Source organism: Exserohilum turcica (assembly GCF_000359705.1).
Source record: "Exserohilum turcica Et28A unplaced genomic scaffold SETTUscaffold_4, whole genome shotgun sequence".
NCBI classification, from domain to species: domain Eukaryota; kingdom Fungi; phylum Ascomycota; class Dothideomycetes; order Pleosporales; family Pleosporaceae; genus Exserohilum; species Exserohilum turcicum.
The window spans coordinates 1079945-1092495 of record NW_007360247.1 but is presented as its reverse complement, the minus strand read 5'-3'; the positions used below and the strand labels follow the sequence as shown (position 1 = coordinate 1092495).

Sequence of the window (12551 nt, the reverse complement as noted above, 5' to 3'; positions counted from 1 at the left end):
GTAAGTAGGCACGGGCTGGGAGGATGTAATGTTAGTCTTGATACCCGCGTATGGACGTGGCAGATGAATTATCAGTGCCATTGAAGTAATATTCTACCCCCATAGTTTGTCTACTCTACTACATGCATCGTGGTCATAACTTCGTGCAAAGGCCATCTTGAATTCATTTGATCGGCGAGCCTAGTCCTCAGGCTCGGTGTTTGCCCTCCATGTCGGCGTCTTGCCTGCTTCCTTCCACATTTGTTGCCTCTCGCGGAATATCTGCTTTGCCCACGCCATGACCTCGTCGCTCTTGATGCGCCCTGCGACCCATGTGAACTCGCCCAGATCCTTCTCGCATTCGTACTTTCGCTCATATTCTATCATCTGGACCAAAAGTTCAATCTTGTCAATGTCATGGACGAAGAGTGACTCGGGTGTCTTGCTGTCTTCGTACTCTTGCCAGATTTCGCGGACATCTTTTCCATTCAAGCCTCCGTTGAACTGGCCCAACAGGTTCGTGCAGATGTAGTCCATGGCTTCGGTCTCTCGCCGGCTCTTCTCCTCCTTGGTCACGTCATCTACTGGTGTTATGTCTCCGACCAGCGCTTCAGCCATGTCGTGGATAACAGCCATGCGACAGCATTTGAGAATGTCAAGTTGGGAGCTGAGCGACGAGGGCGCCATCAGGGTGAGAATGCTCATGCGGTACATGTGGTCGGCAATCGATTCGCAGTCAGAGATGCCAAAACGGCGCCATCCTGCGCGCTTGGTCGTCTTGAGGCGCTCGAGGAGGTGGAAGAACGGAACGGGCGAGTCGGTGTGTTCGGCATTGCGGGGTTTGATATCGGCCAAGACTGCGAGCAGGTGTCAGTAAGGCACGAGGATAAGGGTACAAGTAGAAAGAGGGTTTCGCATACGGACGAGCCATTGCTTGTTGTTCATGACATACCACTCTCAACTGTCCACTGTTCCTTTTGCACATCCTTTGGCTCGAGTCTGTCGGCATTGCGCTCTGCGCCATTGGTCTGGGTTGATCCGTCCATGGTCATGATGTCGGTGTGGCAGCCTACCAAATTGGAAGACTGAGGCTTTGAAGCGGCTGGTGAAATACGCAGGCGAAGGGTGAAGCGTGAGGAACGTCTGGAGTGGCGGGAAAGCAGAAGATAAAGAAGGATGGGAAACAGCAAACCAGGGTCTGGCGGCGCGAACGCGACTATCGATAAGTAGGACCCGGCTTGGCAAACAGAGCAGGGGTCTGCTGTCACACCGCAACACCACGCATGCACATGCGCCACGCTCCCCACGACTCTTTTGCAAGAGCAGTTGCGTCGATGTGTTGTCAGCGGTCACAAGCATGTCTCGCTCTAACTCGGCCTCTTCCACCGCTACGACCACGACGACCACGACGACCAGCGGACATGTGCGCACCACGTCAGTCAAAACAAACAATGTCAAACCTCAACAATTGAACCCCATGCCGGCATCGGATATCAGGCTCTTCGTGACCAATCTCCGACTGCTGGACTTTGGCCAACGGCAGGACTGGCCAGACATCACCGTGCAAACTTTCTCGGCGAAGAATGCGGATCAGCGTCAGCGGATTGCCGGGACCGAGTGGGCCTTGTTCCGTCTGTTCGAGATATGGGATCCCAACGAGACAGCACAGGTATCTTCAAATGTGCAGTACACGTAGCCTTCGTCTCTAACACGACTGCAGAAGCTCCAGCCCTTTTTTCCGCCTCTCGAGCCCCTCCAATCGTTGAACCTCCGTGCTGCGCTGTTCCGATGCCTCAACGACTTGAAGAAGAATGGCGTCCTGGGAAGAGAGGCTGTCCTTAGGAAGACCATGCTAGACGAGTGCAAGGGGGACAAATTCTACGAGGTTATGGCCATATTCTCCAACGCCGTCCTGAAAAAAGTACTTGCAGCACGCGATGGCGGGGCTCGGGATGCTGCCGTTGCAAGGAGGCTAGCAACGGCCCCAATACTCTCGCCCGACCAACAGCGATCATTGCTTCCTCTCGCCATTGCACACAAGGCGGCGCTACTCAATGTGCTGAAAAAGAAAGAAGAAAAAAGAAGAAAATACTTGGAGTTTGAGGGGCTATTGGACAAAAAGGCCGAAGATATCAACAGCCGGATACGCAAGTGCAAGGATACCCCCCGGGCGAAGAAGCCCGCAGTGACACAGAAGGAGGCGGATGTGGTCAAGAGGCAATTGAAGGACAACTGGATAGGCAACCAAAAATGGCTCGATGTCATGCTACATGGCGATGGTGTCCAAGCAGAGGATGCGTTCCTAAGCAGCCGCTTCGACAAGGTCTGGCACATGGTTGAGAATGATCGAAAACTCGAAGACGTTGCACCAGAGACTGGGCTGCTAGAGAATCTACAGTCGAGGGTGCGAGAGCAGCAAGAGCGACTGCAGAAATGGAAAGCCTTTCATGATGAACTGCAGAGCGATGCTGCGGGTACAGAGAAACCAGCGAATGCGAAGAGTGCCGTGCCCATCCAGGAGCTCAAATTCGACGCCCACTCTCAATATCAGCTACCGTCTTCAAAGGAGAAGGTGGAGGATGCGGCCATCAAACGTCCGGAACTGCGAGCAGAGTACCGTGACATCTTATCTGATATGGAGACCGAGTTATCATGTGCGGGAACCAACAAGACAGGTCCCATATCCACCATCATGCCGCGACGACGTACATCTCCAGCAAAAGATACCCAGTCGCCTGTTCCAAGGAGGAAAATGACCCTATCAGACTCGCTACCAGGGTCACCAACCAGCCCAGTGGTTCCTCCAAAACCCAAACATCTGTCCAGACCAAATTCCCTGCATAAAGTGCCTACCCTGTCTCGGCCGCCACAGCATGTATCAGCAGGGTCCACTCCCATCGATTCCGAGGCGACATTGATTGGTCAGTCTTCTACACGTCGCAGCACACCACCAAGACCCGGTCACGTGGCATCGCCAGTAGAGACTCGTTACGAAAATGGACTAACACGAGAGCGTACGCCGCCTACTTCAATTCGTACCAACGGAACGTCCAATGTCGATAGCCCTGAGCCTACCGTTACTCTGACCGTACAAAAAGCCTCGCCTTCACCCAAACGATCACCAGAGTCCCCACCCAAACCACTAATCCTAACCTTTGCACCACCCGTCTTCGATGCCGAAGAAGCCATGGCCGACCAAATCATTGACTCCATCGGCAATGCAACTCCGTCTCCAGTCAAAAAGCCCCAGCCACGCATGTCCCTGTCCCTGCTAGAACGAACACGCATGACAATGTCGCACAGCACATCCTTCTCTCCCGTTGCCGAATCCCCCGATCCCCTCCCCACAATGGCACCGCCTCCCCTCCCCTCGGCCAGCGACGATGATACCACAACGCGCCACGCCACGCTCCTCGAACGCACCCGCCTCAGCATGACCGCCACACAGTCTCTCCCACGGCCCAAGAAGCCCACACAACGCAAAAGCAGCACCTCCCGCCAAAGCCTCTACCCCGTAAACCAATTGGAATCCCCCCACCCCCGCGACTCGACAGACCACCTTGACCACGAAAATATAGACGGCACCGACCAGCTGTTCAGCGACGAGACCGATTACGACCATGTCTTCAAGTCTCGCCCGAGAATCGCTACGAGCCCTGTTTGGAGCCCCGAGGGCAGGAGAAACAGCACTGATGCCGATGAGGAGTATGCCGATGACGATGATCCAGATGGTGTTACGGGCATTGATCTCGCGGATGTGGATCAGGATTATGATGACGATGAAGAGGGCGGGTATAGGGGCAGTTGGGTTGACAGTCCCAGTCAGAAGAGGGGTGTGAGATATTGATTTTAGGTCTAGTTTAGTCTAGTCTTTTTCTTTTACTTTTTTTTTCTTTCTTTTACGCATCATGATTTTATAGATTGGCTGTGTTGAAAAGATGCGAATTCTCCGTTTTTTTTTCTCTTTTCTCTTTTCGTTTGTCGCTTCTTCCGTGCCATGAGGCGGACACGTGGATGAACTTTGTTATGTGAGCAATGAGTATAGATGATATTCATGACGTAGTTTTCCAATTTTCACTCATTATCGCAAGACAATAGATGATTGTTGCTTTTTTTTCCTTCTCTCGTCTACCCTGCTGAAATATATGTGCCCGAACCAAGGTGACTGTGACTGCGTAGTTGTGTAGTGCAGTTCGTCGATCTACTGTAATAGTACACATGCCCTGCATAAGTATACACGCTAGTACAACGACACAATAGGAAAAGAAAAGTACAAGGGTAATATTATATAAGAAGAAGAAGAATCAAAATTTAGGAAATTGCAAATCTACTCAAAATAACGCCATGAAAATGCTACTTGCACCGTCTTGCAGCTTCTTCCCACCATGTCACAGCTCCTGGACCTCGCTCCTCTCCACAATGCCCACCTTATCCTCGGCATCTCTCTTCCCCTTTTCCATTCGGAAACACACCTCGGTACGTGCATCGTCGGTAAGTCTTCCCCACTCGAGCAAAAGCCGGAACATGTAGATTTCCATGTCCTCCTTCCTCAGCACCTTTTCTGTCCACACTTTGCCGTCTCTTGCAATCTTCTCTGCAGCCTTGATCTTCCCCTCCATCATGCGCTTGTTGCGTTCCTCGACACCATAGCCGCCAAAGTAGGCTAGGGTGGAAAAGAGGTCGTGGAGGCGAAGATCAACGGGGACAAAGTGCTTCCAGGCTGTGAGACGGCCTTCGTACCATTCGCGAAAGAGGGCGGCCTTGAAGATTACCGAGTTCGATTGTAGGAAGGGAATGAAGCGACTAGAGAAGCCGGCCCCGTCGGTGTCGAACAGATATCGATAGCGCCAGTGTTGCTTAAATTCAATAGGATCACCGAATCCAAACTCGCGCGACTGGTCATCGCAGTCTTGACCGGCGCAGCGTGCAATTGGGCCAATAAGGCGGACGTCGGTCTTGGTCTCAAGATACCTCTTGATATCCCCAGTGCGCTTAAGCATATATTCCAGGCGGCCACTGTGATCCGGCTTCGGGAGGAGGATAGGTTGACGAGATGTTTCGTTGTTCAGTAGATGAACGAGTCGCTGACGAAGCATACCTTTCCAGGTTCCATACGAAGTCATGCCTTCGGTGGTCGTGCCGCGCCAGAAGAGCACATCCAGCTTATCTACGAAACGGGGATCAGGCGATTTCTCGTCAAAACTGTACTTGTTCTTATCCGCGTAGTTCCAGGGCGATGGGTATCGAATGTCCGCAAACCCAGGAGCACGGCTCTGGCTGAAGATTGGGACGATGTCGTGAGTGCCCATCAAGCCCGACGGACTCAGATACATGCCATGGAGGTTTGCAATATCCGGTTGATGGCAGGGATCGGCTGACAGGGTCCAATTGGCGACAAAGGCACCAATCGAGTGGCCTTGGGTGCAGGTATGGCAAAAAGTCTTTGTGTTCCAGTGACGCTCTTTGCGCGCGCGCGATTCGGGCGGGCAGGCGATGGAGCCGTATGTCTCGTAGGCGGGCTTCAATCGAGCATCTTCAAAAAAGTGTGGGTCATTCCTGACATGATCCATATGCAACCATTTCTCTGCACGGTCTGCACTGAAACCCTTGGCCGCGCGATCCGACTCAGACATGGGATACGGTTGCGGGTTATCCAGCGCGTCTTGTAGGCGCTCGTAGGGAACCGCTACACGGCTCTCGTCCTGCATGTTCATGGCCAAATCCATATCAGGAAGAAACTCGGCGAACTTCTGAATCATAGCGACCACACCCTCCATAGTCTCTCGATGCGCCTCTTCCACATTGTCAAATAGGCCTGCTTTCCCGTCCCTGATGCGGATACCGCCAACACCGTCCCGAGTAGCCAGGACGGTTGCAGTGCGCAACCGCAAATCGTCAGGGTTGAAGGACGAAAAGGGGGCTAGATCTTCCTCAATGTTGTCATAATCATCAATCACAATTGAGTTACGGTTGACGGCGAAATTGTACCACTTGTCGAAATTGGGCGGGGGGTCGCGATTGTAGCGCTGGCGGTAGTGCACGACAGCCTCAGCCAGCGAGTTGCTCCGATGTGCTTGCGAAGCCCACTGATCATGTTGCACGGCAGCAATGTCGATTAGCGTCGCAATGGGGTGCTCGAGTACTGGCCCTTGTCGGCGATATACAACAACACCTATGGAAAAGGCGATGAGAAGCACGATGAATGTAGCGGACTGGTTTCTTCCCAAGCGGACTGGCACCGTAGAGCGAATGCGGGTTTCGATGTTTGTATCTGTCAAGAGATGAATGATGAGCGCAATAGTAAGCAATGTCAAACACAAAACAAGTCCAACCGTGGATTTTGGTGGAAACGAGTGGGACACGCCGGTCCCCAGTGCGCGAAGAACTCCAATATATGCAGAGGAAAATGCAACAATGAGCACCGAGCTCATAACGCCATACAAACGAGCCTGGGCAGAGTGAGCAGCAGTCCGCAGGGGAGACGAGCGGCCAAACATACCGATTTTATAAAACATAACGTCATAAAGGGTATCATCAAGGACAAACGCAAAAGACCAAGGAGATAGTCGGAAGGAAATGAGAGCATCCATTCGCGATGCTCGGGCATGGCAGGGTAAATGACAATGCCAGCGACAACAAGAACCAGAGATGATGCCTGGCTGGGTTAGCATGCTGGGCAAACGTTGCGCGCGTACAGTGCAACGTACAATCAAAGTCAAGCCGACTAGCAGGTGGTTGGAGGTGCCATCTTGGAGCTGGATAGACCAATCGTCGGGCTCGGAAATGCCGTCGTCGACCAGGCGGTAAATCAGCTGGGCGACAATGCAGTCTAACAAGAAGCCGAAAAACTGCAGGGAAGGAATACTGGTGGCGTCCGAGTTTGCAATGGAGCAGATGTACGAAGAGCGCAGGGTGGTGGATTTGATGCTGACAAGGAAACTGCTGATGGAGAGCAGGAGAGAGGGGATAATGTAGCGCGTAGAGCCATTGAAGACGAAGCCAAAGACGCGGTCGAGTGGTGAGCGCATGCGCGTGTCAGGGCTCCAGGCGGGGTACTGGCGCTGACTGGGGTGACGGATGCTGTGGTATAGGGCAACGACGAGCGGGAGGAATGGCTGGAAGAGTCAGTATGTCGCAGCAAAAAGACACGGCGCTGGGCGACGCACCCATGCAGAGGGGCCGCTGCACTCGACATGGCTGATGACGCGGTAGAAGATGGCGATGCGACCGCATATGGCAAACAGCAGCAGCGCCAACAGGGCGCCGACGGCCCTCACGCTCCAGGCTCTGGGGCGGCCGTGGAGTCCGGCCTCGGACCAGATCTCCTCGCCGGGATGGCGCGTCTGGACATTGCTGAGGGCGAGGGCGATGTAGGTGGCGGGCTGCTGGGGCGGGTAGTGCGTGTGGTGGTGAGGGCGGCGGCGGGACGACCAGGCTTCGGCAGCGACGAGGGCGAGGCCGGTCAGGAGCAGCACCAAGGCGAGCGTGTGCAGGGGCTTGTCGAGGGCAAACGAGTAGTCGAGCGGAGTGGCGGTGCTCAGGTAGGCTGATGCTAAGACGAGGCCGCTGTTGGGGCGGTTAGCAGTGTAGAGGAGGAGGAGGCGGAGGAGGCGGCGGCGGCGGAGAGGGTCGCGCTTACCACGGGAAGAAGAGGGCCTTCCTGTCCATGACCACCGCATTCTTCGTGGCGGGCTAGTGGTGCGATGCGACGCAGCAATGGCGGCGAGAGGCACTCGGCATGGCCGGGCTGGGGCGGGGATTATGGTGGGAGTGGGGGGGGTGGTTGTTTGGTGGTTGGCGGCGGCGGCGGGAGTGGTATAGAAGAAGTGGTGTTGAGTCGTCTTGTCTAGTCTCGCCAGGCACGGCTGCTCGGCACCTGCAGGCCATGTCGCCCGGGCTGTGCTAGGCGCCCACACGCTAGCGGGAGGGCGTGGAGACACGGCCGTGCCCACCCAGTCATCCTCACCACCACCACCACCGCCGCCGCCGCCGCCGCCGCCATCGTCGCCCGCGTCGTCATGCCCAGCATCGCCTTCATCCGCCTCGCCCTCGCCAACGCGCGCGCTGTACATATACGGCGCCCCGTTGATGCCGCCCTCGAATGCTCCTCCTCTGCTCCCCTCGCCGCGCCTCGCCTGCACTCGGCTCACGCACACGGGCTCCCTGCACTCAGGCTGCCCAGCACGCGGCCGTCTCGGTCCATCAGCACCATAAGCACCTTCTCCCGACTCAAACCTTCTCCGAAACCCTCCAAGTCTTCCCCTTCGCGCCCACCCGTCTGCCTCTCCACGTCCAAGACGCGTAACCCAATACTTGCCAACCTTGCCCATGTCCACTAAAGCTGCGACACGCCCTTTGCGGCCTGGCAGCGCCGCCTCATCGGCCGGTATACATAGCCAGAGCAGTATGCACACGAGCTGCATCCAGCCCTCAGCTTCACTGTGCCCATTTATTTATCCATTTTTTGGCACTACTCACCACCGTGGGCGCCAGCACTGTCGTATTTGCCGTACGCGGGGCCGCCTAGTCTGGCGCGGGGCCGCGCATTCGCTCGAGGCGCTGCTCCTGCACTGGCACCAAGCCCAGACCAGCAGCCTCTGAGCCGTGCCTGCGAATCGTGGCGCCCGTAAGCTCACCGGCATAAATGCGAAGCTGCACAGCACGGTACACCAAATCACGTCAGCAAACACACCCCTTGGCCTGGAGCCGTCGTCACTTCAACACTTGGTATATTTCGTCGCCGTGCTACCCTACATACACACGCGCACATGGAACCCTCCTCCGCCGCCATTCACAGCCGCTGCAGCTCCCCGCTACTTCTTCTCGCTATCAATCTGCTCCGTATGCGCCGGCGAGCTCGCCTTGTCAACCTCGCCGTGCACAATCTGATTCTCGGCATCGTTTGCATGCGCATTGGTAATGCCAATTTCAGTCGCCGAGAACGTGTCGGCAACATTCCTGTAAGCCGGCACAAAGTTGACGCAGAACGCATACGTCCACGCCGCAACGAAAAAGGCCAGCGGAACCGTCATGGCCGTGGCCGTCGGCGCATACCCATCCAGCGGTCGAGGCTTTCCAAGCGAGTCGCTGGCTGCAAAAAGCAGTGGCGGCACCACGGCACCGCCAGCTACTCCGCCCACGATGAAGCCCGATCCGCGCTTCGAGTACTTGCCCAGGCCACGCATGCCAAGCGCCACAATGGTCGGGAAGATGATGCTCTCGAAGAAGAGCACCATGTACAGCATGGCCATGCCCGTGTTGTGTCGCTCCGTAATGGCCGGAATGATGAAGATGATGCACATGGACATGAAGACTAGAAACACCCATCGCGGTTTGGTATACTTCATGATGGCGCTGCCCGCAAATCGGCCCGCAGTGAAACACCCCTGTGCCCCCGCAAGGAATCGCGACGCCGTAGCGTTGTCGGTGATGGTTCCATTGGCATTCACTCGCGTTTCGGTAACGTAGTTGATGAAGGCTCCGGCAATCGCAACTTGGGCGCCAGTATAGCAGAACTGCGCAAACGTCGCATGGAAGAGGCGATACTGCTTGCGGAACGGCTTGACTTCAACCTCAGCGTTGGCGGCCTCAGCCTGGAAAGCCATATCCGCATCTGCATCATACGTCAGCACATAGTTAAACTTCCCGCAACACGAAGCTTACCAGTAATCTCAGGTATCTCGGTAAAGTAGTAGACAACTGCGAGCAAAAAGACAAAGCACGCGATTCCCAGGTATGTCCACTGTACGTTTTCCAAGGCCTTCTGGTCTGTTCCTACATTGTTGAAGAAGACATATGACGCCAGGACGGGCGCGACAACCGTTCCAATGCCATTGAACGCCTGCGCAATGTTGATCCTGATCTCGGAATACTTGGGCGGGCCACAAACTACACTTTGTTAGTGCCTGCAATGCTTGCTGCCACACATCACAATACACACCTGCAAGGTAAGGATTTGCGGCTGTTTCAAGCGACCCTAGTCCATTGCCGATAACGAAGATGGCGGCACAGAAACCGCCAAACGACCGGTATACCAGACACGGCCACGCGATCAGCGAGCCAATGCCATACAATGTCAGTCCCCAGATGAACGTGGCTTTGTAGCCCCAGTGTCGCAGCAGCCAGTTTGCGTGGCCCAGCGATGCCAGCGGGTAGGCGCCAAAGTATGCTGCCTGCAGCCCAGACGAGCGGGAGCGCGTGATGCCAAGCGTGACTTGGAAATGCTTGTTCAGCGTGTCGATGAGGCCGTAGGAGAAGCCCTGAGGAGTGGTCAATGGGTCGTACGACCGCTACAGCAACCGTGCGACTTACCCAGAGAAAAAAGAGGATCGTCACCAAGCAGAGCGGATAGATACTTTCCCTCAGCGTGAGCTCAGCCGCGCGCGTCCTCTGATCATCGCGACTACGTAGTTTTGGCCGCTTCAGAAACCCCATGATGCTGCGTGCGTTGGTCCAACAAAAGTTAGCGCACAGCGACTTGACACGTCGATAGGCCGTCTACTTTGTGTATATATGTAGAGACAAAGTAGATGACGTGAGATGAGGGGGGGGGAAGGGAGGGAGAGAAGAAGAAGTGCACGACTTCGCAACGGTCGCGATGCCGAGGGAGAGAAGGTATGTAGTGGGAGGCAAAACAAACTGCAGGGTCCCCTCTCAAGTACCTGTCATTTGAACCCAACAGAAGCACCACCTCGACGACAAGTGACGGCGAGATTATCGGGCCCATGTGCCCGCCAACCCCACCACACCTCTCCCCCGGAGGCCGCCAGAAATCCTGTACGGACTGCCGTATCACAGGCTGGCTCTGGTTCCGCCCGTTGCAGCCAAGCCCAGGCCGCGTCCCTATCACTCGTGTCGCTGGGGGGATGGAGAAAGCTGGGGTAAAGTCCGGGGAGTGCTTGCACTAGCGGGCGTAGCGTCATATGACGTTGGTATTCATCCTCGGTGGATTGTTGGGCCGACGCCGTGCTTTGATTGGTGGTGCTGGGCCAGACGGATCAGCGCTCTCGCAGCATGTTTGAACCGCCTGGGGCAATGCTCCGGCTACATGCACATGTCCATGTCTGCAAACGCTAACACTTTGTGGAAGGTCAGTCGAGCGGCGCGGCTACGCTGCATGCGGCGCGGCTTCTCGTACTCCTAATACTAATCCACCGTCTATTCGCATCGTCTACCAACCGTTGTATCTGCCCTGGTGGGGAAGCGGGGGAACCAAGAGGCGGGGGCCAAGCCATGCCCGTTTTGCCCTTGCTAAGTAAACCGCACATGACCTCCGCTAACCCTTGTTCTTGAAGTCCAGCCCGCCCTCCTTTCTCACAACACCGTATATGCTTGGGAGGTCACCCTTATCCCCGAGTTCCTCTTTGACCTTGTCCAGCCTTTGCTGTGCCAAACCAAGCATCTTCACGCTCTCCTTGGCCCCGCTGTTCTCCGCCAGCGCCATGGCGTGTCGCGCGTCCTTGCGCGCGAGGTCTACATCGAACAAGGGCTCCTCGCGCTGGTAGTAGTCGCCAGCCAGCAAGCGCTGTGAGTAGGCCGTGTACGGACCCGGAAACATGAGCGAGATGAACGTGTGGAGGTTGTCTACGCCCAGGCCTGACTTCTCGGCTAGAACATGGCCTTCGGAAAGCTGCGAGACCATGTTGATGATAAATGTGTTGCCAATCACCTTCAGGAGGGTAGCGTTTCCCGCTGGCTGGCTCGAGAAGTCGATGTTGGTGCGGCCCATGACACCGGTAGTGTAGGGGAGCACCTTGTCGCAAGCAGCCTTCTGGCCAGCCGTCACGCAGACTAGCTGCCCGTTGTCTGCCATGGCTGGGGCGCCGAACACTTTGGCAACCATCAGCCGGGTCCGGGATACACTATAATCTACACCTCGAATGAGACTTACCAGGCATGCCGACGAATTCAGCGCCATGCTCGGCGAGCCGCTTTTCCAGCCCATTGGTCGTGTCGGGATGCACCGTCGAGCAGTCTACAATGAGCTTGCCTTTGATGTCCTCCTGCACCATTGCATCCGCTGCGGTGTTTACGGCTGCATCGTCGCCAATGCACATGAAGATAATGTCAGCAGACTTGACAGCCTCGCCGACGGTATCAACGACCTTGGTTTTGGAAGTACCGAGCTTCTGCGAGAGCTCTTCGGCACGGGCCTTTGTGCGATTGTACAGGACCAGGGGCTTGTCGAGGTTGCCTTTCTCGACGAGGTTCTTGCACCTGGTACGCGCATCGGATTAGTGTGCGTTCAAATCGGAGAGTTGTTTTCCGTGGTCGAGGCCGCAGCCCGCGAACGTATGGACGAGAGACTCGGCGGCTCTGCGGCTCTTGGCCATGGTGACGAATTCCGTACGCCCGAAGAATCTCGGACTGCGTCTACTTACATGCCCTGCGCTGGTCAGTGACCTGTCGAACCAAAGGTAGTCGGCTATACTTGCCCTGCCCATGTTGCCGAGGCCGATCCACGCGAGTTGCGGGGCCATGATGTCTTATTTGCGATGCGACGATATATACTTGCTTTTGGGACGAGGAATTGGTGCCCAGTACGATGAAACAGCACTGAATTCTGGTGTTGC

The 12551-nt window shown here is 55.7% G+C and overlaps 5 protein-coding genes across 5 annotated transcripts; 1 reads left to right on the top strand and 4 right to left on the bottom strand.

Moving 5' to 3' along the window:
• Positions 1 to 104: 104 nt before the first annotated feature.
• On the bottom strand, positions 105 to 1031 carry SETTUDRAFT_180119 (uncharacterized protein; the record flags this gene model as incomplete). Its single annotated transcript, XM_008030234.1, has 2 exons — positions 105 to 836; positions 932 to 1031. 2 exons carry the CDS (start codon positions 1029 to 1031, stop codon positions 181 to 183), a joined length of 756 nt encoding a protein of 251 aa, XP_008028425.1. The 3' UTR covers positions 105 to 180.
• Positions 1032 to 1357: 326 nt separating this feature from the next.
• Positions 1358 to 3814, top strand: SETTUDRAFT_118945 (uncharacterized protein; the record flags this gene model as incomplete). The annotated part of the gene is made up of 2 exons (XM_008030233.1): positions 1358 to 1648; positions 1700 to 3814. Coding segments are annotated over exons 1-2 (2307 nt in total), but the record flags the coding sequence as incomplete, so codon positions are not given.
• Positions 3815 to 4251: 437 nt separating this feature from the next.
• SETTUDRAFT_118943 (glycosyltransferase family 90 protein) lies at positions 4252 to 7647 on the bottom strand (the record flags this gene model as incomplete). Its single annotated transcript, XM_008030232.1, has 5 exons — positions 4252 to 6428; positions 6479 to 6634; positions 6687 to 7094; positions 7146 to 7545; positions 7619 to 7647. The coding sequence occupies 5 exons, from the start codon at positions 7645 to 7647 to the stop codon at positions 4368 to 4370; spliced, it is 3054 nt and encodes a 1017-aa protein (XP_008028423.1). The 3' UTR covers positions 4252 to 4367.
• A 1145-nt stretch (positions 7648 to 8792) lies between these two features.
• On the bottom strand, positions 8793 to 10413 carry SETTUDRAFT_155311 (uncharacterized protein; the record flags this gene model as incomplete). Its single annotated transcript, XM_008030231.1, has 4 exons — positions 8793 to 9592; positions 9643 to 9867; positions 9920 to 10238; positions 10291 to 10413. The coding sequence occupies 4 exons, from the start codon at positions 10411 to 10413 to the stop codon at positions 8793 to 8795; spliced, it is 1467 nt and encodes a 488-aa protein (XP_008028422.1).
• Positions 10414 to 11076: 663 nt separating this feature from the next.
• SETTUDRAFT_164320 (uncharacterized protein) lies at positions 11077 to 12482 on the bottom strand. The gene is made up of 4 exons (XM_008030230.1): positions 12414 to 12482; positions 12365 to 12369; positions 11870 to 12195; positions 11077 to 11808 (listed from the first exon to the last, which is right to left on the bottom strand). Exons 1-4 carry the CDS (start codon positions 12456 to 12458, stop codon positions 11255 to 11257), a joined length of 930 nt encoding a protein of 309 aa, XP_008028421.1. The 5' UTR covers positions 12459 to 12482; the 3' UTR covers positions 11077 to 11254.
• Between the last annotated feature and the right edge of the window lie 69 nt (positions 12483 to 12551).

Bases quoted from the DNA above. Each gene is read 5' to 3' on its own strand.
- SETTUDRAFT_164320 (XM_008030230.1), bottom strand. From the start codon at position 12,458: ATGGCCCCGCAACTCGCGTGGATCGGCCTCGGCAACATGGGCAGG. The intron at 11,809-11,869 runs GTAAGTCTCATT...TGGTTGCCAAAG, and splicing joins TGAATTCGTCGGCATGCCTG to TGTTCGGCGCCCCAGCCATG.